Raw genomic sequence first — 13,324 nt, forward strand, 5'->3', positions numbered from 1 at the left:
CAGCCCATGAGCCACTTGGACCTCACCCCGATGCCCCCATCTGGAGACTCTCCGGACACAGGAGTATGGCGTCTGGGATGGACTTTATTGGACATGTGGCTGCCCAAGCCGTGGTCTGGAAGCACTGCGGCCTGGGGCCTGGGACCCAGGCACTGAGTTTGAGGAGGCCCAGAGGTCAGGGCTGTTTGGAGCGAGGCCACAAGCGGCTGGTGAGAGAGCTGAAGAAGAGGTTCTGCTTGCTGGATTTGGAGAGTTCAGCCAGGCGCTGCTGCTCCTCCTGGGGTTGGGGGACACATGGAGGGGGAGGGTCAGCTGGGGTGGGCAGAGTCTCCTCCCAGACTTCCAGGTCCCCAGCCCTCAGCCCAGGGGCCACCTTCTTAAACCTCTGCCCAGCCCAGACCCATTACCCCAAACCCTTAGAATACCAGCCAAGACATAGGAGGAGCCCAGACTCCAGGGATCCAGCCCAGACACTGGCAGGAGCCAGCTCTGAGCCACAGGAGCCCAGACTCCAATCCCATCATGGTCATGATCCCCTTCCCCAGATCCCAGGGGGGTCCCTCCCCTCACCACTGGCAACCTATGTACCCTACCCTGGATGCTGGTGAGACCCCCAAGCCCTTCACCAGACTGCATCATCCTGCCCTCTGAGCCCCTAGTGGCCAGCCTTGAGCCCTACGGCCTCTGTCAGGATGCTGGGGGATGCCAGGCCCAACTCTCCAAGGAGCCCTGCATGGGCACTCAGGAGCTCCAGCCCTACTCCAGGAAGCCAACCTAGAATCTGGTCAACCCCCGCCTAGATCCCTGGGAATCTCTTCCCCAGACCCAATCCACACTCAGCCCCACTTCCAAATCACCAGGATCCCACCAGAACTCCTTCCCTAGACCCTGGGGCCAAGTGTCCGTGGATCCCCCTTCTCAGACCTGATCCAACCCACGGTCCACAGAAAACCAGGGCCCACACATCTGCTGGAGACCATGAAGAACAACCCCTGTCCCAGACCTAACTCAAATGCTTGGTGTTTCCTGCCTCCTTTTCTCAGAGCACAATCAACCCACGCCTCAGGGGGCAGGGGGTGTGGAGAAAAGGTATTTGCTCCAAGTCACACAGCCTGAGCTGGACCAGGCTGCTCCAGGGCTCCTCCTTCAGGACCCTTAGGAACTGCCACGATGTCCGCACCCTGCCTCCCCACAGGGACCTGAGCACCCACCTGCTCCAGCCGGTTTTGCCGCTGTTTGAAGGCCTCCAGCGGGTCGTCCTCCAGGGCATAATGCTCCAGCACGGTCCGGACGTCCTCCACACCATTCAGTGCGATGGCTGGGGGCACAGCAGGTGGGGGTCAGCTAGGCTGAAGGCCAGAGGCAGGAGCCCACCAGGGCAAAGGTCAGCCACTGGGGGGGGTCAGTGCTACCTGGAATGCTTCTCAACACTCGGAAAGGGCTCCGGAAGAGCACCCCAAACATTCTAAGAAGTTTCTAAAGACTGCAAGAGGCCTTAAAAGCCCCAGGGCAGTGGACCTACTGCCCAGTTATACATGAAAAGTAAGCCAGAATCAATCTATCATTCCTCTTGAAGGTCAAGGGCTGTGGGGTCAGAGGCCAGGTCAGGGGTGACTCACTCTTGAGGAAGGCAGACAGGTCCAACAAGACCCGGTCATCAGAGTTGCCATCCCAGGGTCGCAGGGCAACGCCATTGTAGGGCTGTAGGCGGAAGGCTTCCTTCTTGCAGTCCACGACTACTACACGGGCTGGGTCCCGATTCAGACACGAAATGTCCTGGAAGCGGGTGATGGGTCAGGTCAAGGATGTTCCTTCCATTCCCACCAGGAACTCACAGAGGAAGAGAGAGGGAGAAAGACAGAGATACACAGACAGCACCGCATGCTAGGGTCACCATGACAGGGCTGCCCAAAGAGCAGGCTGGGATGACAGCATTAACCCGCCCTCCCCAGGGAGCTGTGGAGCTTGTCACATAGATTCACACAGACAGGTTAACCTGGAGGTTCCCTGGGGAGGGGGCAGGCATTTGAGTGTTCAACCACGGCCCCAGATGATTATGACATGTTGAAAGTTTCTGAACCTCTCATCCAGATAAAGAGGTACGGACAGATCTACAGCCACACAGGGAGTCACTCAAACAGGTACCCAGACACAGACCCTTCAAAACCCTCAATCACAGCCCATGTCCTTCTGCACCCTGAACCATGCAGACCCCCCAAGACAGTCAGAAACCCAACAGACACCTATAACACATGGAAACTTGGACCAGACCCACAGACTCCTGAACCCCTGGATATACTGCTGGTGACAGCAATAGACCCAGGTCAAACAAACCCCCAGTCTCATGTAAGTTACTACAATTACACAGTCCCAGAGACACTCAGTTCCAGGCAGAGACAAAAACAGCTTCCAAACCTCATGTCCCTACCCCTTACCCCAAGTGTCTTCTTTAGGGGGACTCCATTTCCCCCCGCTCCCATTGCCAGATTCTGGGGAAGGGAGAAAGGCCTAGAGGCCTAGCCCAGACTGTGGCAGGCTGGTGTCCTGCCACAATCAGACCCGGGGCAGGGTTGAGGCTGGGGTCAGAGCTGGGCTCTCTTTCTCTCAGGAAGTGCCAGCCCCCCACCAAATCTCATCGCCCTCACATGGCACCTTAACATGGTGTCCATCCATGTATCGCGTAGCATCCCGGAAGAGGCGGTAGGAGATGAAGCCGTGGGGGTCCACACTGTCAATGAGTGGAAATGCAGTCTGGGGAGAGAACAAGGGCAGGCTGAGCACTAGCCCTGCAGCTATCCTGCATCTCCCTTCACACCACCAAACATCCCTCCCCTGCCCCAGGGCCTTACCATGCCAGTCTCTGATGTAAAGATGACGATTTCATACAAAGGAGCAAGCTGCTGGAATAAGGTCTCAATGCCTGGACGCTTCTTAAACCTCCAGCCAGTGGCCAGCTGGGGAGACAGTGAGAACAGTGAAACACCGAAACCCAGACATCCCCAGAGAACAAACCCGCCAAGAGAACAAAGACCCAGCCTGAGGGAGCCCCAGAACCGCAGTGCTCTCCCTCTGTCTTTGTGGCTCTTGGGGGGTTCAGGAGTACATGGCTATGACTGAGGGCCTGGCAGCCTGGAGGGTCTGGGTCCCAGAATAACAGCTGGCTCCTCTATAGCACTTACTGTGTGCCACGGCACACTTACAGCCACCTACGGGGTGGGGAGTATCACAGTTGAGGAAAGGGAGACTATGAGAGTGACACCTGCAGAGCTGGGGCTAAACCCCAGCCTGCCTCCAGAGTCTCTGCTCCTAATCCCATCATCTAGTCACCCAGGTCTATCTAGTATCCCCAACTCGCTGCCTTCCCCAGGACACACCGACCACTCAGGGTGCAAGAGGACGCCGGTGAGCTCCAAGACCAGTGTGTAGGGCGGCTGGTAGTATGGCTCCCGCAGAGGGTCTGGGAGAAGGCAGGGGCTTGTAGGCTCGATGATCATCTGTGGGACAGGGACAGAACGGGGTCGCTGAGACAAGGAGGCAGGGAGCTGGGGACGGAGGCGCGGGGACTGGGCCCAGGGCTCTTGCTCACCTGTCTATAATCTTTGAAATATTTGTATGTCCGGCGCAACTGCTGTACCAGAACTGGATCTAGGAGAACACCAGACACAAAGGGATTCCAAGATAAGCCGCTGCTCAACCTCCGGACAAATCAGGGCTTTACTTATCGACCAGATACAAACCAGGTCCACACACCTACCTGGTTTGAACCAGCTCATATTTAAGTCCAAAGGTAGAAGGTAATGACATGACCACCAGACAGGAACAAATATATTTATTCACCTGCCCCGTTTTAAGTTGAATACTTTTATTCACACACCACCCCAGATATAAAATAGAATGTTTATACATCTGCCCACTTAAAGCCCACATACATATAACCCTGCTGACATGACACCGGTATATTTACTCCATTCTAAACCACTAGGCGCCCAGATGTGCCCACTGTAAGCCAGCATGCTGGGTCTAGTGAACCCATGATGAACATATACACACCTGTGTGCTTTAGACCAGCGTTTCTCAACTAGGAGCAATCTTGTCCCCACCTTCCCAGGAAATGTGGCAATGTCTGGAGACATTTTTGATTGTCAGGATACTGGCAACTAGTGGGTTGAGGCCAAGGATGCTGCTAAACATCCTGCAATGCACAGGGCACTCCCCCACAACAAAGAATTATCTGGTCCAAAGTAGCAATAGGGCCGAGATTGAAGTATCCTGGTTTAAATGAATATAGTGAATCCAGTTTAAAGAATACTTACATGACTGCCTACTTCAATACAGTATTTTCAGTTTTAAAAACCAAAACATTCAAACTAGTTAAGCTAGTAAACACTCACATTTTAAACCTACGTGTTTACCTGCCCAGTTTAAATCAGTATACTGATTTGTTTAATCCAGAATGATTATGTATCTGCTCAGTTAAAACATCACACCTGCCCAGTTTAAAACAATCAATGTATTAACATGCCGTTTTGCAAACTTCCCCAGTACAAACAACAGGTGGCTTTCTGGACCTATCAATTGTATTTTTCTCCTGGGAAGGGCCAGGTGTGACAGAACTGACAACTACTGTCTACTATCCAATTTGTCAGAAACTCCCCACCAAAAGTTGGTTAACTAAAAGGGGGAGGGAGGAAGGAGGCATTGTTTTGGAAACGAGGAGCTGGATGGGGTAGGGACTTGGGGGGGAAAAAGAAGCTGTCCTACAGAGGAAGGGGTTAGGGGCTGCAGATGCTCAGATCTAAGGCACAGGCAGCCATGTGTCTGGCGATGGTAGACAGCCCCCTCCCCCCAAGCACTCCCACCCCAGACTCCCCTCCCCCATCAATCCCTGACCATCTGCTACTGGGTTGAGAGGCCAGGGAAAGGGACTGGGGCTTTGTAATGCCCCTCCCCCCAAATCCATCCAGCTGTTGACTCCATTACCACCCCACCAGTGGAAGGAGGAGGGGCAGGGGAGGGGGGACACTAGATGGGGAGGGCAACATCCCATCCCTACAAATGCCAGAACAAGGAGGGTCAGGGGACTCCGGAATCTATGCTTGTTTACTCACCATTGTCGAATTCATCAGGGATCTAGGAGGTAGAGAGAAAAATGGAGTGTTTGGAACAGCAGGGGCAAAATCCCATCATACCCAGAAAAGGAATCTCCAGGACCCTGGGAGGAGTAGGCAAAGGTCCCTGGGAAGGAGAGGCTCACCCCAGACCAGAAATGTGCCTCAACAGACCAAAGGGGCGGGCACCCACAGGATGGGACCCCTGGCAAGGCCTCTGGGTCTCTTTCCCCCTCACCTTGGCACCAGTTTCATCCACAGAGTTGTTTCCTGCAAGGAAGACAGGGATGAATGAGAGGAATTGAGACCCAGTCTCCTGGGTCTTGAGGGAGGACGAGCAGGGGGCCTGGACTCCTGAGACTAAGGGGAGATGGCTAGAGGCATGGTCTCCTAAGACTGAGAAGAAGGGGCTGGTAGCTGGGATCCATGGGTCTTTGAGAGATGAGGGGCTGGGGCTGGGTCACCTGGGTATCTGAGGGATAAAGGGACTAGGGCGAGAACTGGAGCTTTGGGTGCAGAGGGAAGAGGTAGCTTAGGAGGCTGGTCCAGGCCTATCCTTCCCCATCGTCCCCTTTTCCAATTGATTTCCTATAGCCTAGTGCAGGACCCAGTTAGAAGGAATGTACCCTTAAGCAGAGGTGGTGGAAGGGAGAAGAAGGAGGCTTCCCCCTTTCCAAGATAGAACGTTCTAGTTGACTGTCCTATTATGGGAGAAGCCAGGGAATGAAGATGGGTGAAGCCCTTAGGGAAAAGAGGGGGAGATTCTGCAATGGAATATAGAGCCAACAGAATGAAACTAGGGGACAGGGATATGTCCCTCACCGAAGATATAGACGACACTCACGGTCCCACCGGCCCCAAGCAGCCCCGCAAGCCAGAGTGCAACTTTTTTGGCGTAACTGGGACCCTCCGTGCCCCGCTGCTGCTGTGACCCCTGGGCCTGGGCCTTACTGCTGGCACGGCTCCCAATCTCCTGGGCCTGCAATTGAGAGCGGGTAGGATAGCTAAGTGAGAAGAGAAAGATCAGGGTGGTTCCAGCACTCTGAAGAATCAAGGTCCGTAATCAGGAAGCAGAAACCCACATAGCCTTAGGGGTTGTGTCCCTGCAGATTGAATGGGTCTCCCAGAAAGATAAAAAATTAAGACTGGCTAGTGCCAGGATCCCAAGAATTAAAGAGCTGACAGGCCAGGTGCCCAGGATCCTGGAGGCAAAGCACTGGAGAACTTGGACCCCAGAAAAGCAGGGCAGGGAGATAAGATCAGGGAGCCTGGCTGGGCGTTGGGGTGCAAGGTAATGGAGGACATAAGACGGGAGAGAATGGAGAGCTGAGGCATCCGATGTCTGGGGATCAGGGTATAGAGGAGAAGAGATGGGAGCGAGGGTGGAGGGGCAATCGCTTGTCTGGGGATTGGGGAAGAAGGACACAGAAGTGATGGACCTGGAGGTAAGAAAGGCTGGTTCTCTGTCAACATGGAGGAAGGTCGAATCAAAAGCCCAAACGTCCAACTCACCACCACCACCACCACCAACACCACCACAACCACCATCACCGGGAAAATACCCCTAAAGCCAAGCTGGGACCCCAGCGTCCCGATCCCTTCCCCTCAAATTATTACCTGAACAGTCACTGAGATGGGAAACAGGTGAACCCTCCCCCGGCACCCACGTGGTGTCCAAAGGAGGTGGAGTCCAGAGGACGTACTTGAGCCCCCAGCATCTAGCCCGAGGGAGCAAGTGTCGCCCACCCTGGAAGGCAGGGAAGCGCCCCGCAACACGGGCGGCGTTCCATTCAGCACCCTAAGGTGCTGCGTCCCAGGACCCAGGGGCAGCAGCGGTCCGCCCGCAACTCCAGGAAGGGGCCCACGCAGCCGGGGCCCACCCGCGTCCTTCTCACCTGGTCCGAGGCCCGAGGGGGCGGCGTTGCCAGCCTCGCGCACAACCCCCGCGAGCCCAGCCGGAGCCTGCTCCGCAAGCGTAGGACCAGCGCCACCGAGGCCGCCATCTTGCGCTGACGCCACGCGGCCCCGCCCACTCGCCCCTCTCCCGCCCCGGCCTGGGGATGCAGCCAATGGGGGCGCAGAGGCGGAGCGGGTGGACGGGAGCCCGAGAGAGACAAAGGGCTGCGAGCCGAAAGCCGCAGGCGTGCTCCTCGCTCTTGGCGCTGTGGCTCGCCCCTGCGCGCCAACTGGAGCCCGCCGGCACCACGCCGCCCTCTGGCCCTAGGGTGCGCCAGCAACAGGCCGACACCCATTGATCAGAGGTAAAGCTGAGGCCGTAATGAAGGAACCCAAGGGCTGCCTGACTTGTCCTAAAAGCGAAAGCCACAAGTCAGGTAGCTCGTTGGTCCTTGAGGGGTCTGCCCGGGAAGCGGGCTGGAAGCCAGCCCTCAAAACTCGCTTCCTCACGCAGAGCCGGGAGGCCCATCTGTCCTCGCTCCTGTTCTCAGAGCCCTTTCTTGCCCCACCTCCCACGACCATCTTCTAAACGGTCTCGAAAACCAACCGTGTCATGGGGAGCAGCCAAAGAGCAGCGGCAGTGTCTGGCGGAGTCGGTCGTGTTGAGAGACGGAAATCAACGAATTAGAGGCCGCTGGTAGCCACGAAGGATCTCTCTCAAATTATTTTGAGGAAAAAATGCCTGAATAGTGTTTATGTAAACTTTAAAAACTACCATGTAACAACATAACAACATTTAGGGATAAAAACTAGTAATAAAAGTACAATTAGGCAAAAGACACATGGAATTCAGCGGTGTGGCTACCTCTGGAGGGAAATGGACAGGGGGTGCTGTTCAAGTGGGTACATATTGTTTCCTAAGCTGGGTATTCCTGGTGTATCTTTTTGAACATGTGAAATATTTTATAACACATTTTATATTACATTTGTATAAAGACATGTGACTATCAAATGAGGAAGGCGAAGGAAGGTCAAGGTACTAAGCCCCATTCTCTACACTGCTCCCCATCCCCAGCCACCCCCTAGCCATCAGACAAGCTACAGTAATTCTGGTGTCACTGCTATGTGGGATCAAAAGAAGGGACCATTAAATGCGTCGGGCACCACAGGAGGAGCTTGGGTTTCCTGGGGGATACTGATTTTCACGTAACTGAAGCATGAGAAAGACGTAAGCTCAATCACATGTCAGGCTCTGTTCTAATAATTTCTTTCCGATGTCTTCTCAGACATTCCTTTCCAGGGCCGTCTGGGGTAGGCAGTGTCATCTTCTACATGGGGAGACTGAGGCTTAGGTAGGACCCGGTTATTTATTTGCCTGAGACCACATAGCAAGGAAGTGGGGTTTACAAATGACCTCACAACCAGACACACACACACACTTTGACCAAATAGGTTTTTAATGAAAGACTGTAACATAAAAGCAAGCTGGGGAAGGGAGGATACAAGATGGGAACCCTCCCCCAGACTCTATTCTGATTCCCATGAACATCAGGGAGGAAAACAGGAACCCGGAAAGGAAAATAAAAGTATTGAACAACCAGGCCAGCTAGCCCTGATCCAGGCCCGGATACTGTGTCAGAGCCAAGGGCCAGGCAAGGCAGGAGGGACACTATCTGCCAGATAGCTGCCAAAGTCCATCCCTCTGGCCTATCTCAGGCCTCCAGGAGCTTCCCCAGGAAGCGGAGGTTGAGGATCTTGAGCTGCTCGTCAAGGTCCATGCGGACGATGCCATCCTCACCATCAATGCTCAGCAGGACACCTGTGGCTTCCCGATCCTCACCCAGGATCACCTTCACCTGGGGAGGGGTATGAGGTCAGGGTCCACGTCAGCAGCCCAAAGCCCCCACAGCCCCTTGCCCCCCCTTACCTTGTTGTTCTTGGTGGGGGTGATGGGCTCCAGGTGCTCACTGGAGATGCTGACAACCTTCTCACTGTCCTTCAGGTACACGGAGCACATGCCTCCCTGGGGGTGGGGACAGCCTGGTCAGCCCCGCCTGCTCCCAACACAGGCTGATGCTCACACATAGGGGACATAGGTTCATTCCAAGAAGTCACTTTCCCAAGGTGAGACATAGGAAAGGCCAAGGCTCAGCCTGGTTCCAAGGCCTGGAGTCTGTGGTGTGTGAGGCCAGGGTGACCAGCGCAGCAAGGGAAGCACCAGAATGAAGCTAACTTAGGCTAAAAGGGAGACTGCTCCTCAGGCACTTGACTCTTCGTTTCTCAAACCGGCTTCAGCTTCTTCCCCACACTTGTCCCTCCCCCTGGGCTCATTTCTGGGATGGCCCTATGGTCCTGAGTCCCCAGCCAAAGCTCTGGACCTTGTCTTGGTCAGCTCCTTCTGGACAACCTCCATCTCTGAGGCCTATCCATTCGACCTCTTAAGGGTCCCTCCCTCCTCCCCTTCCCAGGCCCTGTAGTGCAACCTGACCTCCACCGGGCTCCCAGCCCCATCCCTGATAGAGCAACATAGTGAATTAATTCCAAACCACAGAGGTGATCCCTGCTGAGATTCCTCCATGACCCCAGTGCCCTCATGACATAGTAGTTGGTTCCCAGGCTGGCACGTGACCTGGCCCCAGCCACTTCTCTGACCTCATCACCTTCTACCTTGGTTATTTCTATTCCACCCACAATGAACATACTTCAACTCTCCAAATGTGCCAGGCTTTCCCTCACCTCTAGGCCTTTGCAAATCCCCTTTATCTGAAACATACTTAACCCCTTCCCTAGCCATTTCCTTTGGCTTACTCCTATTCATTCTTCAGGCCTCGATGTAGATGTCTCCTCCAGAAAGCCCTTCCTGGTCCCCTCCAAAGTTGGTTTGCATAGCTCCCTTCGCCCTCTGGGCTTCCCGCATGCCAGCTCTGGCCACTCAGGCTGCCACTGTCTGGGGAAATGTCTCACTGGAATGTGAAATCTGTGAGGGCAGGGCCTGGAGCTGTCTTGGTCTCTGATGTTTAGTTAATTCAAATATTTACCAGAGAACCAACAAGGTGCCAGTCCTTCATTTAGGAACTGGGATTACTTAGGAATAAAACACAGGCTTATAATCAAATAATCACATCAGGGTAAACTTGAAGCTTTTAGGCAGAGATAGATAACAAGAAAAAGAATTACATGGACCTATAAAAGACAGATCTGAAATAGCCTAGATGCTTCCCTGAAGGATGAGTAGGAGTTAACTAGACAAAGAATGGAAGGAAGAGAGTTCTAGACAGAGGAAAGTGATGAGCAAAGGCCCTGAGGCTGGAGGAAACTCAGTGACTACAAAATGGAGAGGCCAATAGTGCTGGTGTGGGTGTGTGGGTGCCCAGTGCTAAGCCGAAGATTGGCACAGAGGAACACGCAGTCCATGTTACTGAACTAATCTCAGAGGAGTATGTCACAAAGTAACCACACTCCTGGGTGCCAGTTACCATTCTAGGCAGCTGGGGCCCAGGCCTGAGCACAATAGGCAAATCCCAGTTTTGTGGAGCTTGCACGCCAAACTTTTCCACTTCTCTTTTTCCAACCATAACCATACTGGAAGATGTGGTTTGATAGTTAAAAAGAAAAACAACAGCAGTAACCACAGAGACTGGGGATCCCAAAGGAGATCCTGCCCCACCAACAACCTGAGCCCCACTTACCGTGACACTGCGGATGACACCTGTCTGCCCCACCACCTGCGTATCCAGGTAGGTGTCCCGCACCTTCACCTGGATGTCAGTGGTTACCCAGTCGCTAGAGTTCTGCTCAATGCCTGAGCCTGGTGTGTGTGGGTTGTAGCCACCAGGGGAGGGGGCTCCAGGTGTCATCGGACTGTAGCCAACGGGGCTCGGGCTGGGGCTGGCCTATAGGGGAAAGAATTGGGAGTAGGTCATCTGGCCTGGCTGGGCTTCTAGGTCCGAGGCGCACCCTAGCCCACCACCCTCAAGGGCATGCCAGCTGGCCAGCACCTGATAGGCCATGGGCGAGGGTGTGGGGTGGTAGCTGGCCGGAGAGTGGGTGTTCTGGTAGCTGGCTGGGCTTGGCGCCACCTGGTGGTAGCTCTGGGGGCTGGGGCTGGGCTGGTAGGAGCCTTGCGGAGAGGGGGCCGCATAGGGGGAGAACTGGTCTGTGTTGTACCTGCAGAGACAAGGAGCGAAAGGGGCACTTGTTGGGGTGGCCGTGAAGAGAAGGAGGCGGTGGCAGTAGGGAGGGCTTGGGCAGGGGCTAAGCAGGGCTAGCCCCAGTGGACTCACATGGCTGGCGTCCCTGGCGTCTGCGGGTTGTACTGTGGGTTGACCTGTGGGGACGAGGGGTCTGGGTAGCCAGGTGTTTGAGGATTGGGGGTACCCCCGTAGGCCTGTGGGGATGGGGTGGGCTCGTCATCAAAGGCATACTCGTATTCTTCCTCAGCCCTGTTGGGGAAAGAAGTCTGTTGAGAGTGACTGTGGTGATCACAATGTAGCCAACGCTTCCAAAACAGCACTGCAGCCGGGCAAACCAGGGAAACGTCATCCTCACAAACATCCCTTCCAGAGGCCTCCATTTCACAGCTGAGGAGACTGCGAGGCAGACATGAGGTTGCCAGTGCAGTCACACAACCTGTCACATGACCAAGGCCACACAATCTGTTTCCAGGCCCAGGTTTTAACCCCAGCCTGCTACTGTGGTCAGTGGAGAGGTTATTTTGCCGCCGGCCACACTGCTCCTTCACAGACCAGCCTGGGACTGTGACCAGCCTGACCAGCAGAGAATTCAGGGTGGGCTATACAGACGTCGCCACTCCCCCGGACACCCAGCATAACCACTCACACAAGGCACGCACCCCCGGTGGCTCAGGGAACCCTGCACCCCCAGCTCCTGGTCCTCACCGTGACGGCGTGTTAGGGTTGTTGGGGTCCCAGGCTCCACTCTGGGCAGGAGTGCGGCTGCCATCATGCAGGGGTGTCTGCGAACCATAATGCGGGGTGCGGCTGCCTGGGATGGGAGATGCGTGTCATCAGTTCTGTCCTGTCTCCAGCTTCCCCCACAGCCCCCATCCCCCCCGCCCTCTGGGAAGCACTCACCATCCTGGAGAGGTGTCTGAGAGCCATACATGGGCGTGCGGGAGCCAGAGCCATACATAGGTGTCTGGGAGCCATACATGGGCGTTCGCCCGTAAGTCGAGGTCATACCACCTGGGCACCGTGAGCCCCTGTGGACAGCAGAACTTAGAGGGTGAGCAGGGCCTTCTCACCACCTGCCAACCCCCTTCCCAGCCCTGCCCTGGCCCGTACACTGTGGTGAGCCGCTGACGGTCCACAGAGATGGTCTGGCAGGTGGAGTGCAGCTCCACACGGGCCGTGGACTCCGTGGCATCCTTCACCACACCAATGTAGCCTGGTGGGGAGCAGGAGGTCAGGCCGGGAGGGGTTCTCCTTCACCACGCCCCTCCCCAGGCCTCCACATAGCCTCACAGGTCACCTTTGTAGGGCCCCTGGGAAATGCGCACAGTCTGGCCAATGAGCTCGTTGTCTCTCCGCCCTCGGCCCCTGCTCATGCCGCCGCCGCCTGGGCTGCCAAAGCCATGCTGACCTGGAGAAGGAGGAGAATGTCACCAGTCCCCAGGGCTGTTCCCTCCCCTCACATGCTGTGCCCACAGCCAAGCACCCCCAACCCCCCTCTTTACCTGCTTGACTCTCCCCGTCCCCTGCTGGGTTAGAAGCCTCCTCTGGGCTGCCCCCCTCCCCCAGAGCCTTGGGCTTTCCTATCACAGCCCTGACCACCCTGGGCGGTCACTGTGGAGGGGGGTCCAGTCTCCTGTGGACTGGGAGCGCCATCATGGCTGAGCCATCCCAGAGCAGGCACTCGGTGTGTGGGCTGAATGACCTCCCTTCCCCCACCCACCAGACACCTCCCTGCCCCAACTCCCCCTCACCTCCAGCGCTGGGGTGCATGGGGCTGCTGATCCGTGGGCTCATAGGACCAAAGCCACCCACAGTGACGTTCGTCACATCTCGGGGCTAGAGGAGGGGCAAGAAGTGAAATGGCAGGGTCTGGGTGACAGGCTCCCAGGCCCTGTGCCAAACTACCCACCTGCATTTGGGAACAGTTCCTGTTTGATCCTCCTGGCAGCCATTCCCCCACCTTCTGGTGACAATGCCTCAATTCCCCTTTGGGGAAACTGCCCCCATCCCTATGCCACTGTGGGCCTGTCAATCAAGACACCTGACCCTTCCCTGGCCAAGGAGTGGGTCTGAAATATGGTAGTCAGGAATTAAACCCCTAGCGCCCCAGAAACGGCATGCCACGGA

At 55.7% G+C, this 13,324-nt stretch overlaps 2 protein-coding genes and 1 long non-coding RNA gene across 6 annotated transcripts in view; 1 reads left to right on the forward strand and 2 right to left on the reverse strand.

The window, feature by feature from the left end:
* Window positions 1-64: 64 nt before the first annotated feature.
* Window positions 65-7,159, reverse strand: TIMM50 (translocase of inner mitochondrial membrane 50). The gene is made up of 11 exons (XM_019751500.2): window positions 7,004-7,159; window positions 5,931-6,087; window positions 5,347-5,378; window positions 5,109-5,130; window positions 3,587-3,645; window positions 3,375-3,494; window positions 2,850-2,954; window positions 2,653-2,751; window positions 1,620-1,776; window positions 1,212-1,318; window positions 65-277 (listed from the first exon to the last, which is right to left on the reverse strand). The coding sequence occupies exons 1-11, from the start codon at window positions 7,109-7,111 to the stop codon at window positions 176-178; spliced, it is 1,068 nt and encodes a 355-aa protein (XP_019607059.2). The 5' UTR covers window positions 7,112-7,159; the 3' UTR covers window positions 65-175.
* LOC109458025 (uncharacterized) lies at window positions 7,140-7,845 on the forward strand. Its single transcript, XR_002139134.3, has 2 exons — window positions 7,140-7,369; window positions 7,519-7,845. It is a non-coding gene; the product is annotated as an uncharacterized LOC109458025 (long non-coding RNA).
* Window positions 7,846-8,438: 593 nt separating this feature from the next.
* SUPT5H (SPT5 homolog, DSIF elongation factor subunit) overlaps window positions 8,439-13,324 on the reverse strand; it is a 31,103-nt gene continuing 26,217 nt past the window's right edge. For all 4 annotated transcript variants that reach the window (XM_019751460.3, XM_019751457.3, XM_074314333.2 and 1 more), the window contains 10 exons: window positions 12,949-13,033; window positions 12,495-12,605; window positions 12,308-12,410; window positions 12,098-12,225; window positions 11,903-12,008; window positions 11,288-11,446; window positions 11,003-11,171; window positions 10,694-10,897; window positions 8,932-9,027; window positions 8,439-8,860 (listed from right to left, as the gene is read on the reverse strand). In XM_019751460.3, coding sequence (XP_019607019.1) covers window positions 8,717-8,860; window positions 8,932-9,027; window positions 10,694-10,897; window positions 11,003-11,171; window positions 11,288-11,446; window positions 11,903-12,008; window positions 12,098-12,225; window positions 12,308-12,410; window positions 12,495-12,605; window positions 12,949-13,033 — 1,305 coding nt within the window. In that variant the 3' untranslated portion in view covers window positions 8,439-8,716. The remainder of the gene's footprint in view (window positions 8,861-8,931; window positions 9,028-10,693; window positions 10,898-11,002; window positions 11,172-11,287; window positions 11,447-11,902; window positions 12,009-12,097; window positions 12,226-12,307; window positions 12,411-12,494; window positions 12,606-12,948; window positions 13,034-13,324) is intronic.

The sequence above is a fragment of the Rhinolophus sinicus genome, chromosome 8, assembly GCF_057876585.1.
Source record: "Rhinolophus sinicus isolate RSI-liver-muscle chromosome 8, RSI-T2T, whole genome shotgun sequence".
Taxonomy (NCBI): Eukaryota; Metazoa; Chordata; class Mammalia; order Chiroptera; family Rhinolophidae; genus Rhinolophus; species Rhinolophus sinicus.

Bases quoted from the DNA above. Each gene is read 5' to 3' on its own strand.
- TIMM50 (XM_019751500.2), bottom strand. From the start codon at position 7,111: ATGGCGGCCTCGGTGGCGCTGGTCCTACGCTTGCGGAGCAGGCTCCGG. The intron at 2,955-3,374 runs GTGTGTCCTGGG...CTGTCTCCCCAG, and splicing joins TCTTGCACCCTGAGTGGTCG to CTGGCCACTGGCTGGAGGTT. The intron at 1,319-1,619 runs GTGAGTCACCCC...CTGTGCCCCCAG, and splicing joins CCTGTCTGCCTTCCTCAAGA to CCATCGCACTGAATGGTGTG.